Source organism: Cherax quadricarinatus, chromosome 2 (assembly GCF_038502225.1).
Source record: "Cherax quadricarinatus isolate ZL_2023a chromosome 2, ASM3850222v1, whole genome shotgun sequence".
NCBI classification, from domain to species: Eukaryota; Metazoa; Arthropoda; class Malacostraca; order Decapoda; family Parastacidae; genus Cherax; species Cherax quadricarinatus.
In genome coordinates this window covers 41,145,540-41,172,232 of record NC_091293.1, presented here as the reverse complement: position 1 = coordinate 41,172,232, position 26,693 = coordinate 41,145,540, and the positions used below count along the sequence as shown (strand labels likewise).

The window sequence follows — 26,693 nt, the reverse complement described above, 5'->3', positions numbered from 1 at the left end:
CCCCCCCACACACACACACAGGATGATACTGAAAGAGAGGGTGGAAGAGCGAACACACCCTCCTCCAGAATCACACACAGAAGGACTCCAACCTCGACAACCCCGATGCAACTGAACAATCTAAACCAAAACCCACACATTGTTCCCTCTGTCCTCACCCCCACATCACAAACCCTGCAGCAACCCCATATGGACACTCTGCCCTCACCCTCCTCATCACAAACTCCACCCCCACTGCAACCACCCATAGGCCCCGCCAGGGCTTCATCTCCCCCAATCCCAGTATTCTCCCAGGACCACAGTTTTAGGAAAGAAGTTGAAGTTTTGGTACACAAACGCAGATTGAATAACGAATAAATATGAGGAGTGGCATGAAAAAATTAATGAGAAGTCCCCAGACATCATTGCAGTCACAGAAACAAAACTCACTGAGACAATAACAGACACAATCTTCCCACCAGGATATCAGAGCCTAAGGAAAGGTACAAGGAGCAGAGGGGTAGGAATGGTTGCACTGCTCATTAAAAACCGATGGGGATTTGAGGAAATGGAAGGCATGGACGAGATTGGAGAAAGGGATTACATAGTAGGTACATTTCAGTTTGGGGAACATAAGGTAGTCATTGCAGTGACGTATAACCCACCACAGAACTGCAGGAGGATAAGAGAGGAATATGAAGAGAGCAACAGAGCAATGGTGGACACACTAGCTGAGGTGGCAAGAAGAGCTCACTTGAGCACAGCAAAGTTACTGGTTATGGGCGATTTCAACCGCAGAGAGATCGACTGGGAAAACCTGGAGCCTCATGGGGGTCCCAAAATATGGAGAGCCAAGATGATGGATGTGGTACTGGAAAACCTCATGCATCAACATGTTAGCGACACTCCCAGAGAAAGAGGGGAGGATGATCCAGCAAGACTTGATCTCGTGTTCACCCTGAGCAGTTCAGACATTGAGGACATCACATATAAGAGGCCCCTAGGAGCTAGTGATCACGTGGTTCTGAGCTTTGAATACATAGTAGAGTTACAAGTAGAGAGGGTAACAGGAGTTGAATGGGAAAAGCCAAACTATAAAAGGGGGGACTACACACTTATGAGGAACTTCCTGCAGGAGGTTCAGTGGGACAGAGAATTGGTAGGAAAGTCAGTAAACGATATGATGAACTACGCAACAACAAAATGCAAGGAGGCAGATGAAAGGTTTGTTCCCAAGGGCAACAGAAATAATGGGAAGACCAAAACGAGCCCTTGGTTTACCCTAAGGTGTAGGGAGGCAAAAACTAAGTGCACTAGAGAATGGGAAAAGTACAAAAGGCAAAGGACCCAGGAAAATAAGGAGATTAGTCGAAGAGCCAGAAACGAGTATGCACAGATAAGGAGGGAGGCCCAGCGACAGTACGAAAACAACATCCATCGAAAGTCAAGTCTGACCCGAAACTGCTGTCTAGACACATTAGCAGGAAGACAATAGTCAAAGACCAGGTGATCAAGCTCATGAAAGAAGGTGGGGAACTCACATGCAACTATCAAGAGGAATGTGAGGAGCTCAACACGAGATTTAAGGAACTACTTACAGTGAGACAGGAAGGACTCTGGGAAGACACCACAGAGGTGGACATTGACAAGGAACATACCAACAAGTGTCGGATGACATACACACAACTGAGGAGGTGAAGAAGCTGCTAAGTGACCTTGATACCTCAAAGGCGATGGGAATAGACAACATCTCCCCGTGGGTCCTTAGAGAAGGAGCAGAGATGCTGTGTGTGCCACTAACCACAATCTTCAAAATATTCCTTGAAACTGGGCAAGTGCTTGAGGTATGGAAGACGGCAAATGTAGTCCCCATTTTTAAGAAAGGAGATAGAAACAAGGTACAAAACTATTGACCAGTGTTACTGAGGTGTATAGTATTCAAAGTCATGGAGAAGATTATCAGGAGGAGAGTGGTAGAGCACCTGGAACGGAACAAGATTATAAACGGCAACCAGCACAGTTTCATGGAAGGCAAATCCTGTGTCACAAACCTTCTGGAGTTTTATGACACGGTAACAGTTCCCCACAGGAGATTAGTGCAGAAGCTAGAGGATCAGACACGCATAATAGGGAGGGCACTGCAATGGATCAGAGAATACCTGACAGGGAAGCAACAACAAGTCATGGTACGTGATGAGGTATCACAGTGGGCACCTGTGATGAGCAGGGTCCTACAGGGGTCAGTCCTAGGACCATTGCTGTTCTTGGTATACGTGAATAACATGACAGTAGGGATAGACTCAGAAGTCTCCCTGTTTGCAGGCTATGTGAAGTTAATAAGAAGAATCAGATCAGATGAGGATCAGGAAGGACTACAAAGTGACCAGGACATGCTGGATACGTGGTCCAGCAACTGGCTACTTGAATTTAACCCCGCCAAATGCAAAGTCATGAAGATCGGGGAAAGGCAAAGAAGACTGCAGACAGAGTATAAGGAAGGTGGCCAAAGACTGCAAACCTCACTCAAGGAGAAAGATTATGGGGTGAGTATAATACCGAGCACGTCTCCAGAAGTACGCATCAACCAGATAACTGCTGCAGCATATGGGCGCCTGGCAAACCTGAGAATAGCATTCCGATACCTCAGTAAGGAATCGTTCAAGACACTGTACACCGTGTACGTCAGGCCCATACTGGAGTTTGCAGCACCAGTTTGGAACCCACACCTGGTCAGGCACGTCAAGAAGTTAGAGAAAGTGCAAAGGTTTGCAACAAGGCTAGTTCCAGAGCTAAGGAAAATGTCCTACGAAGGAAGGTTAAGGGAAATCGGCCTGACGATACTGGAGGACAGGAGGGTTAGGGGAGACATGATAACGTCATACAAAATACTGCGAGGAATAGATAAGGTGTATAGAGACAGGATGTTCCAGAGATGGGACACAGAAACAAAGGGTCACAATTGGAATTTGAAGACTCAGATGAGTCAAAGGGATGTTAGGAAGTATTTCTTCAGTCACAGAGTTGTCAGGAAGTGGAATAATCTGGCAAGTGAAGTAGTGGAGGCAGGAACCATACATAGCTTTAAGACGAGATATGGTATAGTTCATGGAGCAGGGAGAGAGAGGACCTAGTAGCGATCAGTGAAGCGGCGGGTACAGGAGCTGAGTATCGACCCCTGCAACCACAAATAGGTAAGTTTACCTGGAGTTTACCTGGAGAGAGTTCCGGGGGTCAACGCCCCCGCGGCCCGGTCTGTGACCAGGCCTCCTGGTGGATCAGAGCCTGATCAACCAGGCTGTTGCTGCTGGCTGCACGCAAACCAACGTACGAGCCACAGCCCGGCTGATCCGGAACTGACTTTAGGTGCTTGTCCAGTGCCAGCTTGAAGACTGCCAGGGGTCTGTTGGTAATCCCCCTTATGTGTGCTGGGAGGCAGTTGAACAGTCTCGGGCCCCTGACACTTATTGTATGGTCTCTTAATGTGCTAGTGACACCCCTGCTTTTCATTGGGGGGATGATGCATTGTCTGCCAAGTCTTTTGCTTTCGTAGTGAGTGATTTTCGTGTGCAAGTTCGGTACTAGTCCCTCTAGGATTTTCCAGGTGTATATAATCATGTATCTCTCCCTCCTGCGTTCCAGGGAATACAGGTTTAGGAACCTCAAGCGCTCCCAATAATTGAGGTGTTTTATCTCCGTTGTGCGTGCCGTGAAAGTTAGATAGGAGTGAATGGAGACAAATGGTATTTGGGACCTGATGAGCTGTTGGAATGTGAGCAGAGTAATATTTAGTGAAGGGATTCAGGGAAACTGGTTATTTTATAATACCAGACTAAGTACAAATAGGTGAGTACACACACACACACACACACAGTACGTTCTTTGGTTACGATGTCACTGTGTTTTAATATTTGTGAATAGTATGTATGACCGGTCTCATAATGGGGTGCACCAATTAGTGAGAGCCTTCCAAGAATATCCCATTCCGAGAAAATTTGAAAAGTACTGCTTGAATTCTAACGTTACGGTACTGGAGGACTGAGATGTGACTGGTTAATTACTGACCTGTGAAGGTTGCCACCGTCGCCCCTGTGTAGGTGAGAAGAGTGAGGAGCGGGGAAGAGATGAAGACAGCCACCATGACCAGGGTGGAGCACCATACGCTCTCCACTCCCCACACCTGACCAGCTGACAGCAGCGTCCCCAGCCACACCTGCTGCAACACACGTGACTTCATCTAAAACTAAGATGCATTGCACATATGAACTCAAGTGACAAGTTTGTCAAAAAACTTCTTGAAAATACTCGAATGAATTTATAATATCTTTATTTACTACAAATACATGTACAAGGTATACAGGCCTAGCTGACATCAATAACATACTACTATATAGAAAGCCACTTGGTATATTGAGCATTTCGGGCATATTAGATCAGTTTTGTCCCAGGATGCGACCTACACCAGTTGACTAACACCCAGGTACCCATTTTACATTGATGGGTGAACAGGGACAGCAGGTGTCTTATGGAAACACGTCCCTAATGTTTTCCAGCCGTACCGGAGAATTGATCTCCGGATCTCAGTGTGTGAGCTGAGTCCGCTTGTGATCGAGCTAGGGGACACCCATAGGAGGAAACGGATAACTACAGCGAAATATACTTATATATTAGAATTTAAATACGAATTAAAGTGCGCGATCTTGAATTTTAAAGTCTGTAAAAAATAAGTTAAAGACACTTGTGACTGTAGTTACACTTCCCTCAGGTATATAGCTTCTTGGAACATCGTCTACTGTTAGAAATTTAGGTTACATTATTAAAATTCCCAGCAGTTTTAACAAAAACTATTTTAAGCTAATTTTAGTCCTGTTATCATCTGTTCCCAAAAGCTTGCTAACTCCCTTTTACATAGACATGAATTGGATCTCTTGTCCTCCACATTTCTACCACCTTGAAATCTACCCGTTCTAGTTTATTATTATTATTATTATTATTATTATTATTATTATTATTATTATTATTATTATTATTCTTTCCTTCAACACACTGGCCGCATCCCACCGAGGCAGGGTGGCCCAAAAGGAAAAACGAAAGTTTCTCCTTTTACATTTAGTAATATATACAGGAAAAGGGGCTACTAGGCCCTTACTCCCGGCATTTTAGTCGCCTCTTACAACACGCATGGCTTACGGAGGAAGAATTCTGTTCCACTTCCTGATGGAGATAAGATTCAATAAACAAGAACAAGAACTAGAAAGAAAATAAAAGAAAACCCAGATGGGTGTGTGTATATATGCTTGAACATGTATGTGTAGTGACCTAAGTGTAAGTAGAAGTAGCAAGACACCTGAAATATTGCATATTTATGAGACAGACAAAAGACCATAGCAATCCTACCATCATGTAAAACAATTACAGGTTTTCGTTTTACACTCACTTGGCAGGACGGTAGTACCTCCCTGGGTGGTTGCTGTCTACCAACCTACTACCTACATTATTATTATTATTATTTTATTACTATTAAATGCAGCAGATCTGTGATAAATATTTTTTGTGAAAATTTCTGAACTGTTCTTAATGTATATCTCTCACCCATATATACGAATACCTTTACTCTTTCTTACTTAATAAGTACATAGTTCTGTAACTCGGGTGTAGTGAAGGAATAAACAGTGTAATGAAGGAATACACAGTGTAGTGAAGGTATACACAGTGTAGTGAAGGAATACACAATGTAGTGAAGGAATACACAGTGTAGTGAAGGTATACACAGTGCAGTGAAGGAATACACAATGTAGTGAAGGAATAAACAGTGTAATGAAGGAATACACAGTGTAGTGAAGGTATACACAATGTAGTGAAGGAATAAACAGTGTAGTGAAGGTATACACAGTGTAGTGAAGGAATACACAGTGTAGTGAAGGTATACACAATGTAGTGAAGGAATAAACAGTGTAGTGAAGGAATAAACAGTGTAGTGAAGGAATACACAGAGTAGTGAAGGAATACACAGTGTAGTGAAGGAATACACAATGTAGTGAAGGAATAAACAGTGTAGTGAAGGAATAAACAGTGTAGTGAAGGAATACACAGAGTAGTGAAGGAATACACAGTGTAGTGAAGGAATACACAATGTAGTGAAGGAATAAACAGTGTAGTGAAGGAATAAACAGTGTAGTGAAGGAATAAAAAGTGTAGTGAAGGAATAAACAGTGTAATGAAGGAATAAACAGTGAAGTGAAGGAATAAACAGTATAGTGAAGGAATAAACAGTGTAGTAAAGGTATACACAATGTAGTGAAGGAATAAACAGTGTAGTGAAGGAATAAACAGTGTAGTGAAGGAATAAACAGTGTAATGAAGGAATACACAGAGTAGTGAAGGAATACACAGTGTAGTGAAGGAATACACAGTGTAGTGAAGGTATACACAATGTAGTGAAGGAATAAACAGTGTAGTGAAGGAATAAACAGTATAGTGAAGGAATAAACAGTGTAGTGAAGGAATAAACAGTGTAGTGAAGGAATAAACAGTGTAGTGAAGGAATACTCAGTGTAGTGAAGGAATACTCAGTGTAGTGAAGCAATAAATACTATAATGAAAGAAGAATACAGTGTGGAGAAGGAATATAGTGCAGTGAAGGAATAAACAGTGAAGTGAAGGAATACACTGAAGTGAAGGAATAAAAAGTGTAGTGAGGGAATAAATAGTGTAGTGAAGGAATAAAAAGTGTAGTGAAGGAATAAACAGCGTTGTGAAAGAATAAACAGTGTAGTGACGGAATTAACAGTGTAGTGAAAGAATAAACAGTGTAGTGAAAGAATAAACAATGTAGTGAAGGAATTAACAGTGTAGTGAAAGAATCAACAGTGTAGTGAAAGAATAAACAATGTAGTGAAGGAATTAACAGTGTAGTGAAAGAATAAACAGTGTAGTGAAGGAATAAACAGTGTAGTGAAGGAATAAACAGTGTAGTCAAAGAATTAACAGTGTAGTTAAGGAATAAACAGTGTAGTGAAGGAATAAACAGTGTAGTGAAGGAATAAACAGTGAAGTGAAGGAATACACAGTGTAGTGAAGGAATACAGTGTAGTGAAGGAATAAACAGTGTAGTGAAGGAATAAACAATATAATAAAAGAATAAACAGAGTAGTGAAGGAATAAACAATATAATGAAAGAATAAACAGTGTAGTGAAGGAAAAAACAGTGTAGTGAAAGAATAAACAGTGTAGTGAAGGAATAACCAGTGTAGTGAAGGAATACAGTGTAGTTAAGGAATAAACAGTGTAGTGAAGGAATACAGTGTAGTTAAGGAATAAACAGTGTAGTGAAGGAATACAGTGCAGTGAAGGAATAAACAATATAATGAAAGAATAAACAGTGTAGTGAAGGAATACAGTGTTGTGAAGAAATAAACAGTGTAGTGAAAGAATAAACTATGTAGTCAAGGAATAAACAGTGTATTGAAGGAATAAATAGTGCAGTGAAAGAATAAACAGTCTAATGAAATGAAGGAATACTCAGTTTAGTGAAGGAATACTCAGTTTATTGAAAAAATACTCAGTGTAGCGAAGGAATACACAGTGTAGTGAAGGAATACAGAGTGTAGTGAAGGAATACTCAGTGTAGTGAAGGAATAAACAGAGCAATGAAAGAATAAACAGTGTAGTGAAGGAATACAGTGTAGTGAAGGAATACAGTGTAGTGAAGGAATACAGTGTAGTGAAGGAATAAACAGTGTAGTGAAGGAATAAACAGTGTAGTGAAGGAATACAGTGTAGTGAAGGAATAAACAGTGTAGTGAAGGAATAAACAGTGTAGTGAAGGAATACAGTGTAGTGAAGGAATAAACAGTGTAGTGAAGGAATACAGTGTAGTGAAGGAATACAGTGTAGTGAAGGAATAAAGAGTGTAGTGAAGGAATACATTGTAGTGAAGGAATAAACGGTGTAGTTAAGGAATACAGTGTAGTGAAGGAATAAACAGTGTAGTGAACGAATACAGTGTAGTGAAGGAATAAACAGTGTAGTGAAGGAATACAGTGTAGTGAAGGAATAAACAGTGAAGTAAAAGAATAAGAAGTGTAGTGAAAGAATAAATTGTATAGTGAAGGAATACACAGTGTAGTGAAGGAATACTCAGTGTAGTGAAGGAATACTCAGTGTAGTGAAGGAATACACAGTGTAGTAAAGGAATGCAGAGTGTAGTGAAGGAATACACAGTGTAGAGAAGGAGTACTTAGTGTAGTGAAGGTATACACAGTGTAGTGAAGGAATACATAGTGCAGAGAAAGAATATTCAGTGTTGTGAAGGAATACACGGTGTAATGAAGAAATATGCAGTGTAGTGAAGAAATAAACAGTGTAATGAAAGAATAAACAGTTTAGTGAAAAAATAAACAGTGTAGTGAAGGAATACAGTGTAGTGAAGGAATAAACAGTGTTGTGAAGGAATAAACAGTGTTCTGATGAAATTGTTGTGAAGGAAGGAATAAACAGTGTTGTGAAGGAATAAACAGTGTTGTGAAAGAATGAAAAGTGTAGTGAAGGAATAAACAGTGTAGTGAAAGAATAAACAGTGTAGTGAGGGAATAAACAGTGTAGTGAAAGACTAAACAGTGTAGTGAGGGAATACTCAGTTTAGTAAAGGAATACTAAGTGTCGTGAAGGAATACACAGTGCAGTGAAGGAATAAACAGTGTAGTGAAGGAATAAACAGTGTAGTGAAGGAATAAACAGTGTAGTGAAGGAATAAACAGTGTAGTGAAGGAATAAACAGTGTAGTGAAGGAATAAACAGTGTAGTGAAGGAATAAACAGTGTATTGAAGGAATAGACAGTGTAGTGAAGGAATAAACAGTGAAGTGAAGGAATATACAGTGAAGTGAAAGAATAAACAGTGTAGTGAAGGAATATACAGTGAAGTGAAAGAATAAACAGTGAAGTGAAGGAATATACAGTGAAGTGAAAGAATAAACAGTGTAGTGAAGGAATAAACAATATAATGAAATAACAAACAGTGTAGTAAAGGAATAAACAGTGTAGTGAAGGAATAAACAGTGTAGTGAAGGAATAAACAGTGTAGTGAAGGAATAAACAGTGTAGTGAAAGAATAAACAGTGTAGTGAAGGAATAAACAGTGTAGTGAAGGAATACAGTGTAGTTAAGGAATAAACAGTGTAGTGAAGGAATACAGTGTAGTGAAAGAATAAACTATGTAGTCAAGGAATAAACAGTGTAGTGAAGGAATAAATAGTGCAGTGAAAGAATAAACGGTGTAATGAAATGAAGGAATACTCAGTTTAGTGAAAGAATACTCAGTGTAGTGAAGGAATACAGAGTATAGTGAAGGAATACTCAGCGTCGTGAAGGAATACAAAGTGTAGTGAAGGAATACTCATTGTAGTGAAGGAATAAACAGAGCAATGAAAGAATAAACAGTGTAGTGAATGAATACAGTGTAGTGAAGGAATACAGTGTAGTGAAGGAATAAACAGTGTAGTGAAAGAATACAGTGTAGTAAAGGAATAGAGTGTAGTGAAGGAATAAACAGTGTAGTGAAGGAATACAGTGTAGTGAAGGAATACAGTGTAGTGAAGGAATAAACAGTGTAGTGAAGGAATACTGTGTAGTGAAGGAATAAACAGTGTAGTGAAGGAATACAGTGTAGTGAAGGAATAAACAGTGTAGTGAAGGAATACAGTGTAGTGAAGGAATAAACAGTGTAGTGAAGGAATACAGTGTAGTGAAGGAATAAACAGTGTAGTGAAGGAATACAGTGTAGTGAAGGAATAAACAGTGTAGTGAAAGAATAAGAAGTGTAGTGAAAGAATGAACAGTGTAGTAAAAGAATAAACAGTGTAGTGAAGGAATAAACAGTGTAGTGAAGGAATAAATTGTGTAGTGAAGGAATACACAGTGTAGTGAAGGAATACTCAGTGTAGTGAAGGAATACACAGTGTAGTGAAGGTATACACAGTGTAGTGAAGGAATACACAGTGCAGAGAAAGAATATTCAGTGTTGTGAAGGAATATTCAGTGTAGTGAAGGAATATGCTGTGTAGTGAAGAAATAAACAGTGTAATGAAAGAGTAAACAGTTTAGTGAAACAATAAACAGTGTAGTGAAAGAATACAGTGTAGTAAAGGAATAAACAGTGTTGTTAAGGAATAAACAGTGTAGTGATGAAATTGTTGTGAAGGACGGAATAAACAGTGTTGTGATGGAATAAACAGTGTTGTGAAAGAATGAACAGTGTAGTGAAGGAATAAACAGTGTAGTGAAAGAATAAACAGTATAGTGAAGGAATAAACAGTGTAGTGAAAGAATAAACAGAGTAGTGAGGGAATACTCAGTTTAGTAAAGGAAAACTAAGTGTAGTGAAGGAATACACAGTGTAGTGAAGGAATAAACAGTGTAATAAAGGGATAAACAGTGTAGTGAAGGAATAAACAGTGTAGTGAAGGAACAAACAGTGTAGTGAAGGAATAAACAGTTTAGTGAAAGAATAAACATTGTAGTGAAGGAATAAACAGTGTAGTGAAGGAATAAACAGTGTAGTGAAAGAATAAACAGTGTAGTGAAAGAATAAACAGTGTAGTGAAGGAATAAACAGTGTAGTGAAAGAATAAACAGTGCAGTGAAGGAATAAACCGTGTAGTGAGGGAATACTCAGTTTAGTGGAGGAATACTCAGTGTAGTGAAGGAATGCACAGTGAAGTGAAGGAATACACAGTGTAGTGAAGGAATAAACAGTGTAGTGAAGGAATATTCAGTGTAGTGAACGAATACAAAGTGTAGTGACGGAATAAACAGTGTAGTTAAAGAATAAACAGTGTAGTGAAGGAATAGACAGTGTAGTGAAGGAATAAACAGTGTAGTGAAGGAATAAACCGTGTAGTGAGGGAATACTCAGTTTAGTGAAGGAATACTCAGTGTAGTGAAGGAATATACAGTGTAGTGAAGGATTACACAGTGTAGTGAAGGAATAAGCAGTGTAGTGAAGGAATACACAGTGTAGTGAACGAATACACAGTGTAGTTAAGGAATAAACAGTGTAGTGAAGGAATACAGTGTTGTGAAGAAATAAATAGTGTAGCGAAAGAATAAACTATGTAGTCAAGGAATAAACAGTGTAGTGAAGGAATAAATAGTTCAGTGAAAGAATAAACGGTGTAATGAAATGAAGGAATACTCAGTTTAGTGAAGGAATACTCAGTTTATTGAAAGAATACTCAGTGTAGCGAAGGAATACACAGTGTAGTGAAGGAATACAGAGTGTAGTGAAGGAATACTCAGCGTCGTGAAGGAATACAAAGTGTAGTGAAGGAATACTCAGTGTAGTGAAGGAATAAACAGAGCAATGAAAGAATAAACAGTGTAGTGAAGGAATACAGTGTAGTGAAGGAATACAGTGTAGTGAAGGAAAACGGTGTAGTGAAGGAATAAACAGTGTAGTGAAATAATAAGAAGTGTAGTGAAAGAATAAACAGTGTAGTGAAGGAATAAACAGTGTAGTGAAGGAATAAATTGTGTAGTGAAGGAATACACAGTGTAGTGAGGGAATACTCAGTGTAGTGAAGGAATACACAGTGTTGTGAAGGAATACACAGTGTAGTGAAGGAATACACAGTGTAGTGAAGGAATACAGAGTGTAGTGAAAGAATATTCAGTGTTGTGAAGGAATATTCAGTGTAGTGAAGGAATATGCAGTGTAATGAAGAAATAAACAGTGTAATGAAAGAATAAACAGTTTAGTGAAACAATAAACAGTGTAGTGAAAGAATACATTGTAGTAAAGGAATAAACAGTGTTGTGATGGAATAAACAGTGTTGTGAAAGAATGAACAGTGTAGTGAAGGAATAAACAGTGTAGTGAAAGAATAAACAGTGTAGTGAAGGAATAAACAGTGTAGTGAAAGAATAAACAGTGTAGTGAAGGAATACATAGTGTAGTGAAGGAATAAACAGTGTATTGAAGGAATAAACAGTGTAGTGAAGGAATAAACAGTGTATTGAAGCAATAAACAGTGTAGTGAAGGAATAAACAGTGAAGTGAAGGAATACACAGTGTAGTGAAGTAATACAGTGTAGTGAAGGAATAAACAGTGTAGTGAAAGAATAAACAGTGTAGTGAAGGAATAAACAATATATTGAAAGAATAAACAGTGTAGTGAAGGAATAAACAGATTAGTGAAGGAATAAAGTGAAGTGAAGCAATAAACAGTGTAGTAAAGGAATAAACAGTGTAGTGAAGGAATAAATTGTGCAGTGAAGGAATACACAGTGTAGTGAAGGAATACTCAGTGTAGTGAAGGAATACACAGTGTTGTGAAGGAATAAGCAGTGTAGTGAAGGAATAAACCGTGTAGCGAGAGAATACTCAGTTTAATGAAGGAATACTCAGTGTAGTGAAGGAATGCACAGTGTAGTGAAGGAATACACAGTGTAGTGAAGGAATAAGCAGTGTAGTGAAGGAATAAACAGTGCAGTGAAGGAATATTCAGTGTAGTGAAGGAATACACAGTGTAGTGACGGAATACACAGTGTAGTGACGGAATACACAGTGTAGTTAAAGAATAAACAGTGTAGTGAAGGAATAACAGTGTAGTGAAGGAATAAACCGTGAAGTGAGGGAATACTCAGTTTAGTGAAGGAATACTCAGTGTAGTGAAGGAATATACAGTGTAGTGAAGGATTACACAGTGTAGTGAAGGAATAAGCAGTGTAGTGAAGGAATGCACAGTGTAGTGAACGAATACACAGTGCAGTGAAGAAATACACAGTGTAGTGAAGGAATACACAGTGTATTGAGGGAATACTCAGTGTAGTGAAGGAATACACAGTGTATTGAGGGAATACTCAGTGTAGTGAAGGAATACACAGTGTAGTGAAGGAATACACAGTGTATTGAGGGAATACTCAGTGTAGTGAAGGAATACTCAGTGTAGTGAAGGAATGCATAGTGTAGTGAAGGAATAAACAGTGTAGTGAAAGAATAAACAGTGTAATGAAGGAAAAAACAGTGTAGTGAAAGAATAAACAGTGTAGTGAAAGAATAAACAGTGTAGTGAAGAAATAAACAGTGTAGTGAAAGAATAAACAGTGTAATGAAGGAAAAAACAGTGTAGTGAAAGAATAAACAGTGTAGTGAAGAAATAAACAGTGTAGTGAAAGAATAAACAGTGTTGTGAAGGAATAAACAGTGTAATAAAAGAATAAACAGTGTAATGAAGGAATAAACAGAGTAGTGAAAGAATAAACAGTGTAGTGAAAGAATAAACAGTGTAGTGAAGGAATAAACAGTGTAGCAAAAGAATAAACAGTGTAGTGAAAAAATAAACAGTGTAGTGAAAGAATAAACAGTGTAGTGAATGAATAAACAGTGTAGTGAAAGAATAAACAGTGTAATGAAGGAATAAACAGAGTAGTGAAAGAATAAACAGTGTAGTGAAAGAATAAACAGTGTAGTGAAAGAATAAACAGTGTAGTGAAAGAATAAAGTGTAGTGAAAAAATAAACAGTGTAGTGAAGGAATAAACAGTGTAGTGAAAGAATAAACAGTGTAGTGAAAGAATAAACAGTGTAGTGAAAGAATAAACAGTGTAGTGAAAGAATAAAGTGTAGTGAAAAAATAAACAGTGTAGTGAAGGAATAAACAGTGTAGTGAAAGAATAAACAGTGTAGTGAAAGAATAAACAGAGTAGTGAAGGAATAAACAGTGTAGTGAAAGAGTAAACAGAGTAGTGAAAGAATAAACAGTGTAGTGAAGGAATAAACAGTGTAGTGAAAGAATAAACAGTGTAGTGAAAGAGTAAACAGTGTAGTGAAGGAATAAACAGTGTAGTGAAAGAGTAAACAGTGTAGTGAAAGAGTAAACAGTGTAGTGAAGGAATAAACAGTGTAGTGAAAGAATAAACAGTGTAGTGAAAGAGTAAACAGTGTAGTGAAGGAATAAACAGTGTAGTGAAGGAATAAACAGTGTAGTGAAGGAATAAACAGTGTAGTGAAAGAATAAACAGTGTAGTGAAAGAGTAAACAGTGTAGTGAAGGAATAAACAGTGTAGTGAAGGAATAAACAGTGTAGTGAAAGAGTAAACAGTGTAGTGAAGGAATAAACAGTGTAGTGAAGGAATAAACAGTGTAGTGAAGGAATAAACAGTGTAGTGAAAGAGTAAACAGTGTAGTGAAGGAATAAACAGTGTAGTGAAAGAGTAAACAGTGTAGTGAAAGAATAAACAGTGTAGTGAAAGAATAAACAGTGTAGTGAAGGAATAAACAGTGTAGTGAAAGAATAAACAGTGTAGTGAAGGAATAAACAGTGTAGTGAAAGAATAAACAGTGTAGTGAAAGAATAAACAGTGTAGTGAAGGAATAAATAGTCTAATATTAACAAACCATTATTATTTTTATTGAAGTATAATTCATAGATGTAAATGTTCAATTTAGAAATTATTTGAAATGCAGTTGAGAACAGCTGTAAATACTTAAATAATTGAGAAATAAATTAAGATATAAAGATTCACTGCTGTTAATGTTTCTGGTCAGAATGTTCTGATATGCTCTGTATAACAGAGGGATTATTTATATTGTACGTCATTGATGTCACCTATGGTCTGGACAAGTTGTATCATGTAATTGAGGAAATAAAGATTTATTATTATTATTATTATTATTTTTATTAACACACTGACCGATTCCCACCAAGGCAGGGGGGCCCAAAAAAGAAAAACTTTCACCATTATTCACTCCATCACTGTCTTGCTAGAAGGGTGCTTTACACTACAGTTTTTAAACTGCAACATTAACATCCCTCCTTCAGAGTGCAGGCACTGTACTTCCCATCTCCAGGACTCAAGTCCGGCCTGCGAACCAACTCAACAACCCTTCCTCAGCCCTCTGGACAACAGTTTTGGTAATCCCGCACCTCCTCCTAACTTCCAAACTACGAATTCTCTGCATTATATTCACACCACACATTGCTCTCAGACATGACATCTCCACTGCCTCCAGCCTTCTCCTCGCTGCAACATTCATCACCCATGCTTCACACCCATATAAGAGTGTTGGTAAAACTATACTCTCATATATTCCCCTCTTTGCCTCCAAGGACAAAGTTCTTTGTCTCCACAGACTCCTAAGTGCACCACTCACCCTTTTCCCCTCGTCAATTCTATGATTCAGATTCACCTCATCTTTCATAGACCCATCCGCTGACACGTCCACTCCCAAATATCTGAATACATTCACCTCCTCCATACTCTCTCCCTCCAATCTGATATCCAATCTTTCATCACCTAATCTTTCTGTTATCCTGATATTATTATTATTATTATTATTATTATTATTATTATTATTATTATTATTATTATTATTATTATTATTATTATTATTATTATCATTATTATTATTATTATTATTATTATTATTATTATTATTATTATTATTATTATTATTATTATTATTATTATTATTATTATTATTGTAGTGTTGTTTTTGTTGTTGTTGTTGTTGTTGTTGTTGTTGTTGTTGTTTACCTTGAAATAATATATACTTTTTTTGTATGTTCTAGAGTTACAGTTTATTGCAATAATTAATATTAGTATTAATAAGAGATAATAAATTTGTTTGACCCATCGGTAATACTTTTTTCCAAAGAGTGTTGCCATAGTGATTTGTATGTGTAAAATTCAGAGGGACACGGAGAGTGAAGCGAAGGTGACCTGAGGCAGTCCCATGCACTCTGACCTGAGGCAGTCCCATGCACTCTGACCTGTGGCAGTCCCATGCACTCTGACCTGTGCATTATGATAACTAGAATATGTATTGCTGATGTTAACAAGAGAGTTCAAAACTAGTTTTATTGTGTATTGTATTAATGCATCTTGTAATGATATAAAGATGTTTTCTTAAGAAATACCGCCATGGGAAGCGAGCCCCTACACCAGTACAGTTATTACAGTCCATGTAATGTTTATTATATATGTGTGTCTTAGGCCTTGCGCTATTATAGTATAGTTAACACATGTATTGGGAAATTAGAGCTAACGGAATGGGTAGAAATAATTATGGATGTAAACACAACATGATTATGTTGTAACCATGTGACTAGTCTTGGCCAGCTTATCTTAGTCAGACTATTGGCTTTAGTGCAGGACTACTCAAGTGGCGGCCCGCGGTCCGAATCCGGACCTTCTGAGTGTTGTAGTTGGACCTCAGGCTTCAGGAGAAAGCTTAGTTAAATAACAGGTGTTACCAGGTTCAGGATCAGGTGGTGCACAAGAGCGGGAGTAATACATTACTCTATCTGGAAGGACTGCATACACTGGATGGAATACAGTATTCTAGCATAGCTAAGTAGATAAACGGTAATATTTTCTTCCATTCAATGATAATTAATATTGGTAATTATCACTTGTGCAATGAAGCTAACTTTCTTGGCATTTTGGAAAAGAGTTTGGCCGCATGTATGGGCAGGGAAGTCTGGCCACCCTGGTGCAACTTTGCTAGTATTTTGTAGTCTAAATATGACTTCTGGTTTTCGGATTTTTTAATGCTTCAGATATTTATTTCCAAATCAGATGATTTGTTTTACTAATCATATCATTTCTTTTAAAAGGAGACAGACATGGCATGTTTAATTAAAAAGAAAAAAACTTTGATGATAAAAGTGGTTCCATGAAGGAAGAATGCATACAGCAGTTATTCTTTCATCCCTCCCACAAGCAGTTCTAAGCTCCTTTGCCTCATATGTAGTGAAACAATTGCCTCACTGAAGAGCAGTAATATGAAACGCCTTTTTTCTACATAATGAAACATTATGTAAAAAGTGTACCCGGACCTTTGCATACATTGGTGCTTGTCCAAGTGGATCTTTGCTCATAGTTGTTGAGTAGCCTCGCTTTAATGTCTTGAGTCAGTCTTTAGCGAGCCGTTAACCAGACTATGAGTCGATGCCTTAAATGAATTTTTTATTTTATGACCGAAACTCAGAATTTGGTGGATTCAAACTTATCTGATATTATCCTAAAACCACATGACTTCAAAAAGGCGATAAATGACATGCCCATGCACTCTGCCCCAGGCCCAGATTCGTGGAACTCCGTGTTTACCAAGAACTGCTTTTAGCATTCTACGGAGAGGGAGCATGGGCACAGGGGTCATCCCACAACTGTAAAAACAGCAGACATAGCCCGACTCCACAAAGGGAAAGTAAAGCAATATGTAAGAACTACAGATTGGTAGCACTAACGTCCCATATCATAAAAATCTTTGAAAGGGTTCTAAGAAGCAAGATTTCTACTCATCTACATACCCATCAGTTACATAGCCCAGGGCAACATAGGTTTAGAGCAGGTCGCTCCTGCCTGTCCCAACTACTGGACCACTATGGCAAGGTCCTGGATGCTCTAGAAGACAAGCAAAATGTAAATGTAGTATACACAGACTTTGCAAAAACCTTTGACAAGTGTTACCATAGTGTAATAGTACACAGAATGCGTGATAAAGGAAAAACAGGAAAAGTTGGTAGATGGATCTATAATTTCCAAACAAATAGAACACAAAGAGTAGTGGTAGAGTAGTCTGAGGCGGCTTCTGTTAAAAACTCTGTTCCCCAAGGCATATTACTCGCCCTCATCCTGTTCCTCATCCTCATGTCTGACATTGACTGGGATGTAAGCTACAGCTCCATGTCTTCCTTTGCAGATGACACCCGAATTCGCATGACAGTGTCCTCCACTGAAAACACTGCAAGACTCCAGGCGGACACCAACCAAATCTTTAATGGGCATCAGAAAACAATATAAAGTTCAATGAAGAGAAATTTCAATTACTCCGAAATTAAAACTATATCGGAGTATAAAACAAATTCCAACCACACAATAGAGCGAAAAACTAATATAAAGGACCTAGGAGTGATAATGTCAGAGGATCTCACTTTCAAAGACCACAACATTGTATCTACCGTATCTGCTAGAGAAAATGACAGGATGGATAATGAAAACCATCAAAACTAGGGATGCCAAGCCCGTAATGACACTCTTCAGATCGTTTGTTCTATCTAGGCTGGAATATTGCAGCACACTAACAGCACCTTTCAAGGCAGGTGAAATTGCTGACCTAGAAAATGTACAGAGAGCCTTCACGGCACACATAAGTATGATAAAACACCTAAATTACTGGGTTCTATTGAAGTTTCTCTACTTGTATTCCCTGGAAAGTAGGTGGGAGATATTCATGGTTATATACACTTGGAAAATCCTAAAGGGATTACTACCAAATTTGAACACGAAAATCACTCCTTACGAAAGCAAAAGACTCGGCAGACGATGCAACATCCCCCCAATGAAAAGCATTGGCGCCACTAGCACGATAAGAGACAATACAATAAGTGTCAGGGGTCCAAGAGTGTTCAACTGCTTCCCAACATATATAAGGGGAATTACCAATAGACAGCTTGTTGTCTTCAAGAAGGTGCTGGACAGGCACCTAAAGTCAGTACCTGATCAACCGGGCTGTAGCTCGTACGTCGGTTTATGTGCGGCCAACAGTAACATCCTGGTTGATCAGGCCCTGATGCACCATGAGGACTGGTCACAGAACGGGCCGTGGGGGCGTTGACCCCCGAAACATTCTCTAGGTATACTCCAGGTATACTAGATTCCTAATATATATTTTCAGAAAGTGTAACAAAACTGTTTCTTTTATCTTCCAACCTATAAGTTAACATTATGTCGTCCCTCCATTTTCAAGCTTTTACGTTGTCGTACCTGTCTTTCATGTTGTCATACCTGTCTTTCATGTTGTCATACCTGTCTTTCATGTTGTCATACCTGTCTTTCATGTTGTCATACCTGTCTTTCATGTTGTCATACCTGTCTTTCATGTTGTCATACCTGTCTTTCATGTTGTCATACCTGTCTTTCATGTTGTCATACCTGTCTTTCATGTTGTCATACCTGTCTTTCACGTTGTCATACCTGTCTTTCATGTTGTCATACCTGTCTTTCATGTTGTCATACCTGTCTTTCATGTTAGTCTCTTTGGACTTATGTAATATTTTGTTGCCACTATGTAGACTAATCTGTGCTGATAATCTAACTTAGCTTTGTAGTTATTTTATTGTATCAGTTATAGAACTAATTCAGTCTTTTTCTTCCTGATAGGTAAGTATAATGTTTGTCAGGAAACAGAAGGGTTTTCTGATGTGGGTCTTAGTCATATGGCGACCTGCCACTCGAAGTTTTGGTCATCTGACCGAGGCCTCTCGCTGGCTTATCGGTCCACTCCCTTAAAAAATTAATGGTTATTGTTATGATCATTTCTGATCTTCTTCCTCATGTCCTACTCGTGCTAACCAATATTTCATGTTTCTTTCACGTATTATTTGTCTATTTTTTATGTAACTTATATCTGATATATTCATTTTTTGTTGTATCTGATAACTGTGTTACCAGTTTTGTCAATTATGTGTTTACTATGACTCACGAAATCGTAATGACACGATTGCAAACAAACCATACCACGGACGGGGATAGAACCCGCGATCAGAGAGTCTCAAAACTCCAGACCGTCGCGTTAGCCACTGGACCAGCTAGCGACGCTAGCTGGAGATTCGTCTGTAAAAACTTGCATTTGTGGTCACAGTGGTGCCTGTGCTAACCTTCATATGGTGTAGAAATATACCCAGTTGGACGAATGTTATTATGGCTAGCTGGTCCAGTGGCTAACGCGACGGTCTGGAGTTTTGAGACTCTGATCGCAGGTTCTATCCCCGCCAGTGGTATGGTTTATGTGTCTACTATATCTTAGTCTGATTTGCTATTTTTTTTTAATTAGTAATTGTTTTGAATTATTGTATGAATTCTGCAGTTCAACTAGACCCACTTTATAGGGTTTAATAGCAGCAAGGCTTAAGAGTCTCCTGGTAGGATCCACAGTGCTACCAGACATTAAACCAGTACTACCAAAGATTAAACCTGTACTACCAGAGGTTAAACCAGGACTACCAGAGGTTAAATCAATACTACCAGAGGTTAAACCAGTACTACCAGAAGTTAAACCAGTACTACCAGAGATTAAACCAGTACTACCAGAGGTTAAACCAGTACTACCATGTGATGTAGTTCAGCTGGGCTTGTGAGGTCTCTGGGGAGACCTAATTTAACCAATTATATGGTCACACCTTGCCTTGGCAAACGTCTGTCAGCCACACCCACGTCTGAGGTCTTTTGTTCTTGACGGCGTCAGACCTAGGCGTCAGGTCGTACACGTGGTTGTGGAGGGTGCTCTCGGGACAATATAAGCTCAAGGAACAGCTGAGCAGAGAGATTCGTGCAGAGCTCTGGCCTGGGTGCAGAGCTCCAGAGCTAAGACTTCGAGTGGAGCTGCTGCTGGGATGCAGGGCTCGGGAGAAGGCTGCTGAAGTCTCTGGAGGAGACTGTTGGAGGCATTAAGAGATAAGAGATAAGATTTCGTTCGGATTTTTAACCCCGGAGGGTTAGCCACCCAGGATAACCCAAGAAAGTCAGTGCGTCATCGAGGACTGTCTAACTTATTTCCATTGGGGTCCTTAATCTTGCCCCCCCCAGGATGCGATCCACACCAGTCGGCTAACACCCAGGTACCTATTTGCTGCTAGGTGAACAGGACAACAGGTGTAAGGAAACGTGTCGGAATGTTTCCACCCGCCGGGAATCGAACCCGGGCCCCCCGTGTGTGAAGCGGGAGCTTTAGCCACCAGACCACTGGGCCAGAGTACTGGCTTGGCGCAGTACTCGTGCTGTGTAGGTCTTGGGACCTGTGGCTTAGTTCCTGTGGTGAACTGTCCTCTGAACTATATTGTAAGTTATATTCATTTTCGTCAAGTTGATTGTATTCCCTGTCTCACTGCTTATGTGTACCACCCCATTTATATAAACCCACAACCAACTCCACCAAATATAATGTTACACCCAAACAATTATTCAGACCCACCATCAAAAAGGTCAGTTAAGGTCACTAGGATTATAATATCACACTGATATTTACTTTAACTTTACACACACAAGAAAAAAAGAAGTGGTAGCAAACGGTAGCATAACATAAGTATAACCGAGCAGTCAACATTAAGGCACGCGGGACTGGGTCCTACTATAAAAATAATAAGAACCACCACAGCTTAGACACCATGTCATGTAGGGGGGTAATGATTGGGGGAATATGGGGGTAAGAGGAGGGAGTTAGTTGGCAGTGAGTAGGTAGGGGATTGGCTAGGAGGGATGAGGGCGGAGGTTGGTAGGTAATGTGAGGTCACTGGTGACTACACCCTCACCTCTCATTACTCTACCCACCACACTACACTACTCACCCTATCACTACTTTAACTAAACATAAATAAATGGAGAAAATAATGGGGACAGTGAATATTACTATTCTACTCAAACACAGTTTATTATTAAGTCCTTGTACAATAATATATTTGGGAACAGGAGTACATCATTGGGGTTTATATAAATGGGGTGGTACACATAAGCAGTGAGACAGGGAATACAATCAACTTGACGAAAATGAATATAACTTACAATATAGTTCAGAGGGCAGTTCATCACCGGAACTAAGGCACAGGTCCCAAGACCTACACAGCCCGAGTACTGCGCCAAGCCAGTACTCTGCCCAATGCCTCCAACAGTCTCCTCCAGAGACTTCAGCAGCCTTCTCCCGAGCCCTGCACCCCAGCAGCAGCTCCGCTCGAAGTCTCAGCTCAGGAGCTCTGCACCCAGGCCAGAGCTCCGTAAGAATCTCTCTGCTCACCTGTTCCTTGGGCTTATATTGTCCCGAGAGCACCCTCCACAACCACGTGTACGACCTGACGCCTAGGTCTGACGCCGTCAAGAACAAAAGACCTCAGACGTGGGCGTGGCTGACAGACGTTTGCCAAGGCAAGGTGTGACCATATAATTGGTTAAATTAGGTCTCCCCAGAGACCTCACAAGCCCAGCTGAACTACATCACAACCAGAGGTTAAACCAGTACCACCAGATGTTAAACTAGTACTACCAGAGATTAAACCAGTACTACCAGAGATTAAACCAGTACTACCGGAGGTTAAACCAGTACTATCAGAGGTTAAACTAGGACTACCAGAGGTTAAATCAGTACTACCAGAGGTTAAATCAGTACTACCAGAGGTTAAACCAGTACTACCAAAGGTTAAACCAGTACTGCCAGAGGTTAAACCAGTACTACCAGAGGTTAAACAAGTACTACCAGAGGTTAAACCAGTACTACCAGAGATTAAACCAGTACTACCAGAGATTAAACTAGTACTACCAGAGGTTAAACCAGTACTACCAGAGGTTAAACCAGTACTACCAGAGGTTAAACCAGTACTACCAGAGGTTAAACCAGTACTACCAGAGGTTAAACCAGGACTGCAAGAGGCTTAACCAGTACTACCGGAGGTTAAACCAGTACGACCAGAAGTTAAACTAGTACTACCAGAGATTAAACCAGTACTACCAGAGGTAAAACCAGTACTACCAGAGGCTAAACCAGTACTACCAGAGGTTAAACCAGTGCTACCTGTGGTTAAAGCAGTACTACCAGAGGTTAAACCAGTACTACCAGAGGTTAAACCAGGACTAACAGAGGTTAAACTAGTACTCTCAGAGGTTAAACTAGTACTACCAGAGGTTAAACCAGTACTACCAGAGGTTAAACCAGGACCACCAAAGGTTAAATCAGTACTACCAGAGGTTAAACCAGTACTACCAGAAGTTAAACCAGTACTACCAGAGATTAAACCAGTACTATCAGAGGTTAAACCAGTACTACCAGAGGTTAAACCAGTAATACCAGAAGTTAAACTAGTACTACCAGAGATTAAACCAGTACTACCAGAGATTAAGCCGGTACTACCAGAGATTAAACCAGTACTACCAGAGGTTAAACCAGGACTACCAGAAGTTAAACCAGTACTATCAGAGGTTAAACCAGGACTACCAGAGGTTAAACCAGTACTATCAGAGGTTAATCAGTACTACCAGAGGTTAAACCAGTACTACCAGAAGTTAAATTAGTACTACCAGAGATTAAACCGGTACTACCAGCGGTTAAACCAACACTACCAGAGGTTAAACCAGGACTACCAGAGGTTAAACAAGTACTAACAGAGGTTAAACCAGGACTACCAGAGGTTAAATCAGTACTACCAGAGATTATACCAGTACTACCAGAGATTAAACCAGTACTACCAGCGGTTAAACCAAAACTACCAGAGGTTAAACCAGGACTACCAGAGGTTAAACCAACACTAACAGAGGTTAAACCAGGACTACCAGAGGTTAAATCAGTACTACCAGAGGTTAAATCAGTACTACCAGAAGTTAAATCAGTACTACCAGAGGTTAGACCAGTACTAGCAGAGGTTAAAACAGTACTTACAGAGGTTAAACCAGTACTACCAGAGGTTAACCCAGTACTACAGAGGTTAAACCAGTACTACCAGAGGTTAAACCAGGACTACCATAGGTTAGCCAGTACTACCAGAAGTTAAACCAATACTACCAGAAGTTAAACTAGTACTACCAGAGATTAAACCAGTACTACCAGAGATTAAATCAGTACTACCAGCACTTAAATCAACACTACCAGAGGTTAAACCAGGACTACCAGAGGTTAAACCAGTACTAACAGAGGTCAAACCAGTACTACCAGAGGTTAAACCAGTACTACCAGAGATTAAACCAGTACTACCAGAGGTTAAACCAGTACTACAAGAGGTTAGACCAGCACTACCAGAGGTTAAACCAGTACTACCAGAGGTTAAACCAGTACTACCAGAGGTTAAATCAGTACTACCAGAGGTTAAATCAGTACTACCAGAGGTTAAACCAGTACTTCCAGAGGTTAAACCAGTACTGACAGAGGTTAAACCAGTACTACCAGAGGTTAAACCAGTACTACCAGAGGTTAAACCAGTACTACAAAAGGTTGAACCAGTACTACCAGAGGTTAAACCAGTACTACAAGAGGTTAAACAAGCACAACCAGAGGTTAAACCAGTACTATCAGAGGTTAAACCAGTACTACTAGAGGTTAAACCAGTACTACCAGAAGTTTAACCAGTAATTCCAGAGGTTAAACCAGTACTACCAGAAGTTAAACCAGTACTAACAGAGGTCAAACCAATACTACCAGAGGTTAAACCAGTACTACCAGAGGTTAAACCAGTACTACCAAAGGTTAAATAGTACTAACAGAGGTTAAACCAGTACAACCAGAGGTTAAACTAGTACTACCAGAGGTTAAACCAGTACTACCAGAGGTTAAACCAGTACTATCAGAGGTTAAACCAGTACTACTAGAGGTTAAACGAGTACTATTAGAAGTTTAACCAGTAATTCCAGAGGTTAAACCAGTACTACCAGAGGTTAAACCAGTACTAACAGAGGTCAAACCAGTACTACCAGAGGTTAAACCAGTACTACCAGAGGTTAAACCAGTACTACCAAAGGTTAAACCAGTACTAACAGAGGTTAAACCAGTACAACCAGAGGTTAAACCAGTACTACCAGAGGTTAAACCAGTATTACCAGAGGTTAAACCAGTACTACCAGAGGTTAAACCAGTACTACCAGAGGTTAAGTCAGTACTACCAGAGGTTAAATCAGTACTACCAGAGGTTAAACCAGTACTTCCAGAGGTTAAACCAGTACTACCAGAGGTTAAACCAGTACTACCAGAGGTTAAACCAGTACTACCAGAGGTTAAACCAGTACTACAAAAGATTAAACCAGTACTATCAGAGGGTAAACCAGTACTAGAAGAGGTTAAACCAGTACAACCAGAGGTTAAACCAGTACTATCAGAGGTTAAACCAGTACTACTAGAGGTTAAATTAGTACTACCAGAAGTTTAACCAGTAATTCCAGAGGCTAAACCAGTGCTACCAGAGGTTAAACCAGTACTACCAGAGGATAAACCAGTACTACCAGAGATTAAACCAGTACTACCAGAGGTTTAACCAGTACTACTAGAGGTTGAACCAGTACTACCAGAGGTTAAACCAGTACTACCAGAGGTTAAACCAGTACTACCAGAGGTTAAACCAGTGCTACCAGAGGTTTAACCAGTACTACTAGAGGTTAAACCAGTACTACCAGAGGTTTAACCAGTACTACCAGAGATTAAACAAGTACTACCACAGGTTTAAAAAGTACTACCAGAGGTTTAACCAGTACTACCAGAGGTTAAACCAGTACTACCAGAGGTTAAACCAGTACTACCAGAGGTTAAGCCAGTACTACCAGAGGTTAAACCAGGCATATGGAGGAAAGAGTGAGAGAAACTAAGAGATAAGAGTTTGGCCTGAAGAAGAAATTTGTGGTCAATGGATCAGGGAAATGTACCAAAAATACGTTCACAAAAAGGCAAAAGGAATGACCATATAGTATCAACTGTTGTTATGGTAGAGTTTCCCTGTAGACTACTGTAGACTACTGTTTGAGTAGCCTATAGCATTTAATGATTGCTAGGTTGATTTTTTTTTTTTAATCTTTACTGAGTTTGGTCCTACTTTCAGTTTCCACCATTGTCGAATTTTAAATGTTCTTGAACTGTCTTTTTTTTTTTCTGGGTGATGCAGGAGATTATTACAAGATTTAAGAGCGTAATATAGGTCAATAATTTCATGGTCATTAAAATAACATAAATTGCTTAGATAATTATCACAGATATCTTGTAAAGGAAGTCCATAATTACTTAGACTCGGAGAAGGCTTGACCGGTAAACATGATCCATGATGGTGAGCGAATCTTGTCTAAAATTTAATTTATAGCAACAGAGAATATACTTAAACTCTAAATTGCAAATATTTATAGGAACTAATGAGAGATATATATACCCCACCTGGTTCCATGTTGGATCCACGGGGTACTCATGGGTTTGGTTAACGTTGAGAGGCTCGATTTCATAACCCGCCTCCCGCATACTGACGAAGGCCATGAAGGTGACCAGGTTAAAGGGAAGGGTGAAGGCCGGGAGTGTGTGGGCGTCCAGGATCCTGCCCAAGCCACCAAGCACACACACACTGAACACGAGGAAATCCATCAGACATCAGTATTCTTCTTATAACACATCATAATAATTATTATTTTGGTCATAAGGAACGATAAAACAGTGGGGAAGGTATTCAGTCCTGCATGGTAAATAAGAAGAGGAATGGTAAGGCTGACAACAGGAGGTAAAACAGGAACTACTAATGTGACATTTATTATGGTTACTTTTCTCTCTCCAGGAGCTCTATCAAGCCAGTGCAAACAAAACAAATGCGGTTTCTTTATCTTTGCAAAATTAGCACGAATTTATCTTAAAACGATAAAGTTCGCCGTCCCCTGACTACACATGCCACTTCTAATGTTACTATTAGCTTGGGCCAGTAGACCTACTGCAGTGTGTGTGTGTGTGTGTGTGTGTGCGCTTTCTACACTTCACTATATTCCCTTTATGGACCCAGAGTTCTGTCTTTGCCGTGGAGAACAAATGTAACCGTTATAAATGTTTGTTGCTAATATCTCCTTGTACTTAACATACTGTTAGTAATATATTAATATTCAGGACTGAATAAAAATTTGAGGGGTGAGTACACAGGCAAAATTAGGAATTCAGAGCTGTGCAGCATTTTTTTTTCGTGTAAAAGGCCAGTATAATTTAAAATTAATAGGTGGGCTTTCAGAG

The 26,693-nt window shown here is 39.4% G+C and overlaps 1 protein-coding gene across 2 annotated transcripts in view; it reads right to left on the bottom strand.

Moving 5' to 3' along the window:
- The window catches only part of LOC128692559 (urea transporter 2), a 65,878-nt gene that overhangs the window by 23,329 nt on the left and 15,856 nt on the right, over positions 1–26,693 (bottom strand). Inside the window, exons 5-6 of one of the 2 annotated variants that reach the window (XM_053781744.2) lie at positions 25,866–26,046; positions 4,042–4,192 (exon numbers count right to left, since the gene is read on the bottom strand). In XM_053781744.2, coding sequence (XP_053637719.2) covers positions 4,042–4,192; positions 25,866–26,046 — 332 coding nt within the window. The remainder of the gene's footprint in view (positions 1–4,041; positions 4,193–25,865; positions 26,047–26,693) is intronic. The other variant, XM_053781832.2, reaches the window with a different exon arrangement.